Source organism: Physella acuta, unplaced genomic scaffold (assembly GCF_028476545.2).
Source record: "Physella acuta isolate Inbredline_101_S28 unplaced genomic scaffold, ASM2847654v3 ptg000208l, whole genome shotgun sequence".
NCBI lineage: Eukaryota > Metazoa > Mollusca > Gastropoda > Physidae > Physella > Physella acuta.
In genome coordinates, this window is record NW_026731727.1 from 984,787 (window position 1) to 995,684 (window position 10,898).

Genomic DNA, 10,898 nt, shown 5'->3' on the forward strand with positions numbered 1-10,898 from the left:
AGAATGTTTCTCAGATCTAAGATTTGTATTTTTTCTGAAACAGATCGCACTGCCAAAACTTGGGACCTAGGAACAGGAAAAGAGCTTGTATCGTTTCCTGGTCATCCAAGCAATGTCCTAAAGGTGACTTTCTGTCCACGGAGTCAGCTGGTGTTCACAGTCTCTCAGTCATACATTAGAGTCTGGGACATGAGGAGAGGATCAGAATCTTGTATTAAAACACTCAGGTCATTTTTTTTCTTGTGTCTGATTTATTCCAGTCTTGTGTCTGATTTATTCCAGTCTTGTGTCTGCTTTATTGCTTTATTCCAGTCTTGTGTCTGCTTTATTGCTTTATTCCAGTCTTGTGTCTGCTTTATTCCTGTCTTGTGTCTGATTTATTCCAGTCTTGTGTCTGCTTTATTCCTGTCTTGTGTCTGCTTTATTCCAGTCTTGTGTTAGCTTTATTCCTGTCTTGTGTCTGCTTTATTCCTGTCTTGTGTCTGCTTTATTCCTGTCTTGTGTCTGCTTTATTCCTGTCTTGTGTCTGCTTTATTTCTGTCTTGTGTCTGCTTTATTTCTGTCTTGTGTTTGCTTTATTCCTGTCTTGTGTCTGCTTTATTCCTGTCTTGTGTTTGCTTTATTCCAGTCTTGTGTTAGCTTTATTCCTGTCTTGTGTCTGCTTTATTCCTGTCTTGTGTCTGCTTTATTCCTGTCTTGTGTCTGCTTTATTCCTGTCTTGTGTCTGCTTTATTCCTGTCTTGTGTCTGCTTTATTCCAGTCTTGTGTCTGCTTTATTCCTGTCTTGTGTCTGCTTTATTCCAGTCTTGTGTCTGCTTTATTCCTGTCTTGTGTCTGATTTATTCCTGTCTTGTGTCTGCTTTATTCCTGTCTTGTGTTTGCTTTATTCCTGTCTTGTGTCTGCTTTATTCCTGTCTTGTGTTTGCTTTATTCCAGTCTTGTGTTAGCTTTATTCCTGTCTTGTGTCTGCTTTATTCCTGTCTTGTGTCTGCTTTATTCCTGTCTTGTGTCTGCTTTATTCCAGTCTTGTGTCTGCTTTATTCCTGTCTTGTGTCTGCTTTATTCCAGTCTTGTGTCTGCTTTATTCCTGTCTTGTGTCTGATTTATTCCTGTCTTGTGTCTGCTTTATTCCTGTCTTGTGTCTGCTTTATTCCTGTCTTGTGTTTGCTTTATTCCTGTCTTGTGTCTGCTTTATTCCTGTCTTGTGTTTGCTTTATTCCTGTCTTGTGTCTGCTTTATTCCTGTCTTGTGTTTGCTTTATTCCTGTCTTGTGTCTGCTTTATTCCTGTCTTGTGTTTGCTTTATTCCAGTCTTGTGTTAGCTTTATTCCTGTCTTGTGTCTGCTTTATTCCTGTCTTGTGTCTGCTTTATTCCTGTCTTGTGTTTGCTTTATTCCTGTCTTGTGTCTGCTTTATTCCTGTCTTGTGTTTGCTTTATTCCAGTCTTGTGTTAGCTTTATTCCTGTCTTGTGTCTGCTTTATTCCTGTCTTGTGTCTGCTTTATTCCTGTCTTGCGTCTGCTATAATCTGGTCTGTGGCCTACATCTACAGCTCTGCTGGCCTAACTACCAGTGGACTCCCTACCTTGACCAGCAACCGCCAGAGTGACTCCTCCAGCCGTGACCATCAGATCAATGATCTCCAGATCAGCACAGATGGCAAAACACTTTTTTGTGCTGCTGGAAATGCTGTTCAAATCTGGGACCTAAGAAGGTTTGGTTTAGATGGTTTCATGCAGTGTGTGGGTTAGGGTTATGGTTAGACAGGTTTAACAAGGCAGTAAATGTAAGCAATTAAGTGTTATTGTTATTGATGGCTAGTTATAGTGAGAGTGTTTTGTTGTAATAGACTAATCTTGGTTGAACTAGTTACACTTGAGTTTTGTCACTTGAAGGTTTAGCCTGGCTGGGAAACTGAGTGGTCATCAGGCTCCAGTCATGTCTTTGGTGGTGGACACTGACAACAGACGGGTCATTTCTGGATCAAAGGATCATTACATTAAGGTAGGAATGGGTTGAATGCAAGCTGTATCTTTAAATGCCAGCTGTGTGATTGAATGCCAGCTGTATGATTGAATGCCAGCTGTGTAATTGAATGCCAGCTGTATGATTGAATGCCAGCTGTGTGATTGAATGCCAGCTGTGTGATTGAATGCCAGCTGTATGATTGAATACCAGCTGTATGATTGAATGCCAGCTGTATGATTGAATGCCAGCTGTGTGTCTGAATGCCAGCTGTGTAATTGAATGCCAGCTGTATGATTGAATGCCAGCTGTGTGATTGAATGCCAGCTGTGTGATTGAATGCCAGCTGTGTGATTGAATGCCAGCTGTGTGATTGAATGCCAGCTGTGTGATTGAATGCCAGCTGTGTAATTGAATGCCAGCTGTATGATTGAATGCCAGCTGTGTGTCTGAATGACAGCTGTGTGATTGAATGCCAGCCGTATGATTGAATGCCAGCTGTATAATTGAATGCCAGCTGTGTAATTGAATGCCAGCTGTGTAATTGAATGCCAGTTGTGTAATTGAATGCCAGCTGTGTAATTGAATGCCAGCTGTATGATTGAATGCCAGCTGTATGATTGAATGCCAGCTGTATAATTGAATGCCTGAAGTAAGTTTGTGTGCTGCAGGTGTTTGAGGTGATAGAAGATGCAGCTGGAGTGCTGAGCCCCAAGTTTAACCTGTATGATTGAATGAAGTAAGTTTGTGTGCTGCAGGTGTTTGAGGTGATAGAAGATGCAGCTGGAGTGCTGAGCCCCAAGTTTAACCTGGAGCCCCCCCACTATGACGGCATCCAGGCCCTAGCGCTGGCCTCAGACACCCTGTTTAGTGGATCCAGAGACATGTGCATCAAGAAGTGGGACTTAAAGTCTAACCAGCTCAAACATGTGGGTTCACTTATATAAGCTTTTATTTACTTCACAACTTCTGTCTGTTTGCTTGTTTGTGGCATACAATTTTGATCCATTTCTAATGCACCGATTTTGTTCAAACTTTTCAAACGTGTTCAACTTTGATGGCAATGCAAGGTTATCTATTTTTCAATCTAATTAGACATTAAATTAATCATTAAAATTTTATTAAAAGATTACTAAATTCAGTTATAAAAGGGGAGATTATAAGGGTGTGACTTGGCGCCGAAGTTTTTAGAGAATGCTCCTGAGGAGGTATCTGCAAGAACAGTTCGCAGGGGTGGTGCCCGGCATGGCACGATTTGATTCTTCTCTATATAAGGTACATAAAAATACAAGTCAATTGCAGTTTGACACCGTTCATCCAATCCTCTTTAAACTTTGGAGAGTGGATTAGAACATTCCAGGGGAGGTTTCTGCAAAAAAATTTACTCTAATTTTTCAATTTAAAATTTATGGGCTGTGCCCCAGAGGGTGCGATTTTCATCAATACACAGTTTGGCGCCCAGAGTTCCAGAGCGGCTATGTTAGCACTTGGCATACGTTAATCGGGGGTCATGCATAGCAGGTAAGGGATACTACTATATTCAGTGTAAAACTGCAACAGGCGCCCCATCGTTTTTGCGACCTGAACCGCCCCAGTCTCCCCTGCAAGCAATATGGAGCCTACATTCGTTTCAATAAAAGGCTATACACTAAAGACAGGATGGGCAACAATAATTGTTGACTTTATTAAATCAGGCGCGTTCTATGGCTCCCCGGCAGCACCATGGCACCTATGTTCATTTTAAACATTTTGATTGGCTATGGATACAACGGGTTGCTATAGTCGCTCACCAAATCAGGCGCGTCCTCCGGCATCTCTGCAGGGTGTGATGTGGCGCCCCGGGCTATCCCCTGAGCGCTATTGCACCTACGTTCTTTTTCAGCAGTGCGATAGACTATGGATACAATGGGGCATTATAGTCATTCACTAAACTGAATCTGGTGCGATTCGGCCGGGCTATCCACAGACTTTCTTCTAACCCTGCAGCAATGCCTGTGGACGGGCATGCTAATTGATTTATAAAAATTTTCAGTGCATTAAATGCTTGTTAATTTTAACATTTTTATATGGTTTCTGTTTACTCTCAATAACCACTTCAGACGTCTAAACAATCAAAGTTAAGCTTTAGAAGGCTAGATAGGTTTAAGCTTTAGAAGGCTAGATAGGGTTAAGCTTTAGAAGGCTAGATAGGGTTAAGCTTTAGAAGGCTAGATAAGGTTAAGCTTTAGAAGGCTAGATAGGGTTAAGCTTTAGAAGGCTAGATAGGGTTAAGCTTTAGAAGGCTAGATAGGGTTAAGCTTTAGAAGGCTAGATAGGGTTAAGCTTTAGAAGGCTAGATAGCGTTAAGCTTTAGAAGGCTAGATAGGGTTAAGCTTTAGAAGGCTAGATAGGGTTAGCTTTAGAAGACAAGAAAGTTAAGTTTGATCTTACAAGTCTAGACAGAGAACATGGCTGTGTGTGAGATTGACCAGCCTGCAAACCTTCAGACTTGTCTAGAAATGACACTGTGAGGACATACATATTTTACTGATCATTCATCTTGTGACATCTGGTTCAACAGGCGTACTCTTGTTTTTCTTGTAGTCCATCAATGGAGCCCACAAAGACTGGGTTTGTGCCTTAGACTTCATACCTGGTACCAACATTTTGCTGAGTGGGTGCCGCGGTGGCCTCCTCAAGATGTGGCATCCAGACACTTGCCTTTGTTTGGGGGAACTACGGGCCCATCCTTCTCCCATCAACAGTATAGCAACCAACTCCACATCCATTTTCACAGCATCCAAGTGAGTTTGATACACAGTCAGTGAATACTGCTTGTGTAAACCTAACAGATCTGTGTAGTTTGATACACAGCCAGTGAATATTGCTTGCTTGTGTAAACCTAACAGATCTGTGTAGTTTGATACACAGCCAGTGAATATTGCTTGCTTGTGTAAACCTAACAGATCTGTATAGTTTGATACACAGCCAGTGAATACTGCTTGCTTGTGTAAACCTAACAGATCTGTGTAGTTTGATACACAGCCAGTGAATATTGCTTGCTTGTGTAAACCTAACAGATCTGTGTAGCTTGATACACAGCCAGTGGATACTGCTTGCTTGTGTAAACCTAACAGATCTGTGTAGTTTGATACACAGCCAGTGGATACTGCTTGCTTGTGTAAACCTAACAGATCTGTGTAGTTTGATACACAGCCAGTGGATACTGCTTGCTTGTGTAAACCTAACAGATCTGTGTAGTTTGATACACAGCCAGTGAATATTGCTTGCTTGTGTAAACCTAACAGATCTGTGTAGTTTGATACACAGCCAGTGAATATTGCTTGCTTGTGTAAACCTAACAGATCTGTGTAGTTTGATACACAGCCAATGGATACTGCTTGCTTGTGTAAACCTAACAGATCTTGTGCAGTTTGATACACAGCCAGTGAATACTGCTTGCTTGTGTAAACCTAACAGATCTTGTGCAGTTTGATACACAGCCAGTGAATACTGCTTGCTTGTGTAAACCTAACAGATCTGTGTAGTTTGATACACCATACATGCTACTTGTATCTTGTCAACTTTTTTTATTAGTACTAGAAACTGCTTTTTGTTTTATTCCACATAATAACTAATTGAGCATATCTAATATATCTAGAAAATCCTAACTAACAGTAGATGGCTTCCTAACCCAATAATTGAACAATATCTATCTACATTTCTAACAGTGTCTAATTTAATAACATCTAACTGTGTTTAGAGAAGTTTTCAGTTGTGTAATGTTGTTGGCAGCAGAATATTTCCCATCTCAGACTTGTTATACTAACAGGGATTGGACTAGGGTAAATGTGTTCTTGGTGGAGGGGGGAATAGGTTAATGGGATATAGAGATGGAGAGAAGCAATTACATGTGTTCTTGGTGGAGGGGGGAATAGGTTAATGGAATATAGAGATGGAGAGAAGCAATTACATGTGTTCTTGGGGGAGGGGGGGGGGGAATAGGTTAATGGAATATAGAGATGGAGAGAAGCAATTACATGTGTTCTTGGTGGAGGGGGGAATAGGTTAATGGCATATAGAGATGGAGAGAAGCAATTACATGTGTTCTTGGGGGAGGGGGGGAGGGGGGAATAGGTTAATGGCATATAGAGATGGAGAGAAGCAATTACATGTGTTCTTGGTGGAGGGGGGAATAGGTTAATGGAATATAGAGATGGAGAGAAGCAATTACATGTGTTCTTGGTGGGGGGGGGGGAATAGGTTAATGGGATATAGAGATGGAGAGAAGCAATTACATGTGTTCTTGGTGGAGGGGGGAATAGGTTAATGGAATATAGAGATGGAGAGAAGCAATTACATGTGTTCTTGGTGGAGGGGGGAATAGGTTAATGGAATATAGAGATGGAGAGAAGCAATTACATGTGTTCTTGGTGGAGGGGGGAATAGGTTAATGGAATATAGAGATGGAGAGAAGCAATTACATGTGTTCTTGGTGGAGGGGGGAATAGGTTAATGGAATATAGAGATGGATAGAAACAATTACATGTGTTCTTGGTGGAGGGGGGAATAGGTTAATGGAATATAGAGATGGAGAGAAGCAATTACATGTGTTCTTGGTGGAGGGGGGAATAGGTTAATGGAATATAGAGATGGATAGAAACAATTACATGTGTTCTTGGTGGAGGGGGGAATAGGTTAATGGAATATAGAGATGGAGAGAAGCAATTACATGTGTTCTTGGTGGAGGGGGGAATAGGTTAATGGAATATAGAGATGGATAGAAACAATTACATGTGTTCTTGGTGGAGGGGGGAATAGGTTAATGGAATATAGAGATGGAGAGAAGCAATTACATGTGTTCTTGGTGGAGGGGGGAATAGGTTAATGGAATATAGAGATGGATAGAAACAATTACATGTGTTCTTGGTGGAGGGGGGAATAGGTTAATGGAATATAGAGATGGAGAGAAGCAATTACATGTGTTCTTGGTGGAGGGGGGGGGGGGGAATAGGTTAATGGAATATAGAGATGGATAGAAACAATTACATGTGTTCTTGGTGGAGGGGGGAATAGGTTAATGGAATATAGAGATGGAGAGAAGCAATTACATGTGTTCTTGGGGGAGGGGGGAATAGGTTAATGGCATATAGAGATGGATAGAAACAATTACATGTGTTCTTGGGGGAGGGGGAGGGGGGGAATAGGTTAATGGGATATAGAGATGGAGAGAAGCAATTACATGTGTTCTTGGTGGGGGGGGGGGAATAGGTTAATGGGATATAGAGATGGAGAGAAGCAATTACATGTGTTCTTGGTGGAGGGGGGAATAGGTTAATGGAATATAGAGATGGAGAGAAGCAATTACATGTGTTCTTGGTGGAGGGGGGAATAGGTTAATGGAATATAGAGATGGAGAGAAGCAATTACATGTGTTCTTGGTGGAGGGGGGAATAGGTTAATGGAATATAGAGATGGATAGAAACAATTACATGTGTTCTTGGTGGAGGGGGGAATAGGTTAATGGAATATAGAGATGGAGAGAAGCAATTACATGTGTTCTTGGTGGAGGGGGGAATAGGTTAATGGAATATAGAGATGGATAGAAACAATTACATGTGTTCTTGGTGGAGGGGGGAATAGGTTAATGGAATATAGAGATGGAGAGAAGCAATTACATGTGTTCTTGGTGGAGGGGGGAATAGGTTAATGGAATATAGAGATGGATAGAAACAATTACATGTGTTCTTGGTGGAGGGGGGAATAGGTTAATGGAATATAGAGATGGAGAGAAGCAATTACATGTGTTCTTGGTGGAGGGGGGAATAGGTTAATGGAATATAGAGATGGATAGAAACAATTACATGTGTTCTTGGTGGAGGGGGGAATAGGTTAATGGAATATAGAGATGGAGAGAAGCAATTACATGTGTTCTTGGTGGAGGGGGGGGGGGGAATAGGTTAATGGAATATAGAGATGGATAGAAACAATTACATGTGTTCTTGGTGGAGGGGGGAATAGGTTAATGGAATATAGAGATGGAGAGAAGCAATTACATGTGTTCTTGGGGGAGGGGGGAATAGGTTAATGGCATATAGAGATGGATAGAAACAATTACATGTGTTCTTGGGGGAGGGGGAGGGGGGGAATAGGTTAATGGGATATAGAGATGGAGAGAAACAATTACATGTGTTCTTGGTGGAGGGGGGGGGGGGAATAGGTTAATGGAATATAGAGATGGAGAGAAACAATTACATGTGTTCTTGGGGGAGGGGGAGGGGGGAATAGGTTAATGGGATATAGAGATGGAGAGAAACAATTACATGTGTTCTTGGGGGAGGGGGGAATAGGTTAATGGGATAATGTGCTCTTATTATGTATTAAATGACCTCTTCATTATAAAAACAGATTAGTTATTTAATAAAATTGTCTCGATAAATTCTATGCTTTATTAAAAAAAATTAACTAAAGAAAACTATGGTTCTAGAAACAAAATAAAATACCATAATGAACTTAAGGAGAGGTATTCCTGATAAAAATGGTTTCCTAGTAAAATAAATCAATAGGGTGCTTGATAAAAGGCTGCTGGGTATACAGTGATGGTTTGTGGTGTCAAACATGAGAGTGCTCAATACAAAAGCTGTAGTAGATCATTGAAACAATAATAAGGATCTTTATAACAACAAGCTTTTACACATTCTTTGACTCCAGTTATAGGTGCATTAGTTGCTCATTAAATCTTTCAATACATTTAGCAACTGCATTGTTCATATAGTCGTCAGATGGGGAGGGGGGGGTCTGCTACTAGTAAGGATTTTTCAGAAAAGTGGCACTTTTTTCAGACTAAATTTAAAACAAGCTTCAAAAGGATTGCAAAATTCTTATATGTAGAAGTGGAGGATAAAGTGCCAAGTTAAAGAAAACAGAACTAGATTATAAAAATGGTGTAGGCCTACTTTATAAAAAAATTATGTTCTAATTAAAAAATATTTACCAAAGATGAAAGCAGAATGCAAGATAAGATGTATTGGATAAAAAATGGAGTTCTTTATAATCACTGAAGTAGTAGATGAAATGAAACCTGAAAAATATTTTTTATTTTAAAATATCTCATGTTTTTCAATATTTGTTGCAAGAATTTCATTAGGATAATCCTGACATGTTAAACCAAAACTCTGACATGTTAAACCAGAACCCTGATTTGTTAAACCAGAATCCTGACATTTTAACTATAACCTGATATGACCAGAATCCTGACATGTTAAACTATAACCTGATATGTTAAACTAGAACCTGACAAGTTAAACCAGAACCCTGACAAGTTAAACGAGAACCCTGACATGTTAAACTAAAGTCCTGACATTTGAAAGAAGAATTCTTACACTTGTACTGACATTTTTTTCTACCACTCAGTGGAACTGCAGTCCATTTCTGGAGAGCGACTCCCCAGCTGCAGGACACAAGCTTCAAACATTACAGATAGTGTGCTTTTACTGGACTCTGATTAACTAGTTTTCTATATTGGCATTTAATTGCTTCAACAGCTTTAAGTTTGTGGGTAAACACATATGATTTCATTTTACTAAGCCACTCACCCATCATCATCATTCAAGCTACCAGACCCAGGCATCCTAACTTCACCAAACTGACCAACCCTGTCATTTTTCAATGAACTAACTGACCTGTGATTAGAATGAAACTGACCTACTGACCATGTCACTGCCATTGTACTGCCATGAATGCTAGTTTGGCTGGTCCAATCAGTATTACGTATGCTGCTATACCTGTTTGTTTTTGGGACATTGCCTCTTGCTTTTATTTATAGAATTTGCCTGTGCTTGCTTTATTAACTTTGTTTTACAAAAATGTGATGCACCTTTTTATTAATTTCGCTTTATTCTTAATATCTTTACTTAGTAGCAACCATGTGCTTATTGTTTATTAACATGTTATTTTAAAGTGGTTATCTTGAGTCTGGTATTATTATTAGAATATGTTGTTAACTGTTACATTTATCTTTTAGTGCCATTTGATTAGGAGGTCCACCAAAAATTTGAATATTATGAATAGATATATCATAAAAAATTTAACTTTTTCATTGTTTTATTAATCTTGGTATATTTCAACAGCATTTTTAATTGATTTCATGTTAGCATATTTTATGTTGTCATACAAAGTGTATTTTTTAATAGTGTTATATAAATCTTATTTCAAAGACTTCTCTCTTTCATTGTAGTGTATGGGCCATTTTTTAAAATAGTAAACTCTCCTATTGGAATTGACAAGGTTTTAAAGCATGGTTTTAACAAGCCAAACTTTCCCTTTTTGTTTATGTAGTGATTGTGTTGGCATTTGGCGACCTCGATCAACCTTTGACACCACAGAGAGCACAGAGGCCAGTGAGTCTTGTGGGGACAGCCTGATAGGTTCTCAACAGATGCCATCTTAATCTGTGTCTGCTGTTTTTATTATTAACTTATTTTAACCTTTGACCTCTAGTGTAAACTCAATATTAGTTTGACCTCTGGTGTAAACTGTTAGCTTGACCTCTGGTGTAAACTGTTAGTTTGACCTCTGGTGTGTGGCTGCTGCCTCCCTGTGACCGAGTCTATAAAAAGAGATTACTATTGTGCAGAGGCGTAGCGACCCTTCCCGGCGCCCGGGGACATACTTTCAATTTGGCGCCCCCTTGGGAGCAAATTTTCGATTTGCACCCCCCCCCCCTCGAACTTTTCATTTGCACCCCCCCCCCTCAAACTTTCGATTTGCACCCCCCCTCGAACTTTTCATTTGCACCCCCCCCCCTCAAACTTTCAATTTGGCGTCCCCCCTAAGGTCGGCGCCCGGGGACATATGTCCCCCCCCGCCCCCCCCTCGCTACGCTACTGCTATTGTGCAATGAAGACACTAGACTTACATGTGGCTGGTTCAGCTCAACTTATATCCTATGTTAATG

General features: G+C 40.3%; 1 protein-coding gene across 1 annotated transcript in view; it reads left to right on the plus strand.

Moving 5' to 3' along the window:
* The window catches only part of LOC131937347 (kinesin-like protein KIF21A), a 52,214-nt gene extending 41,535 nt beyond the window's left edge, over positions 1 to 10,679 (plus strand). The window contains exons 35-40 of the mRNA XM_059294690.1: positions 44 to 227; positions 1,551 to 1,712; positions 1,894 to 2,002; positions 2,722 to 2,892; positions 4,547 to 4,746; positions 10,280 to 10,679. Of these exons, the coding sequence (XP_059150673.1) occupies positions 44 to 227; positions 1,551 to 1,712; positions 1,894 to 2,002; positions 2,722 to 2,892; positions 4,547 to 4,746; positions 10,280 to 10,391 (938 nt within the window). The 3' untranslated portion in view covers positions 10,392 to 10,679. The remainder of the gene's footprint in view (positions 1 to 43; positions 228 to 1,550; positions 1,713 to 1,893; positions 2,003 to 2,721; positions 2,893 to 4,546; positions 4,747 to 10,279) is intronic.
* Positions 10,680 to 10,898: the final 219 nt, after the last annotated feature.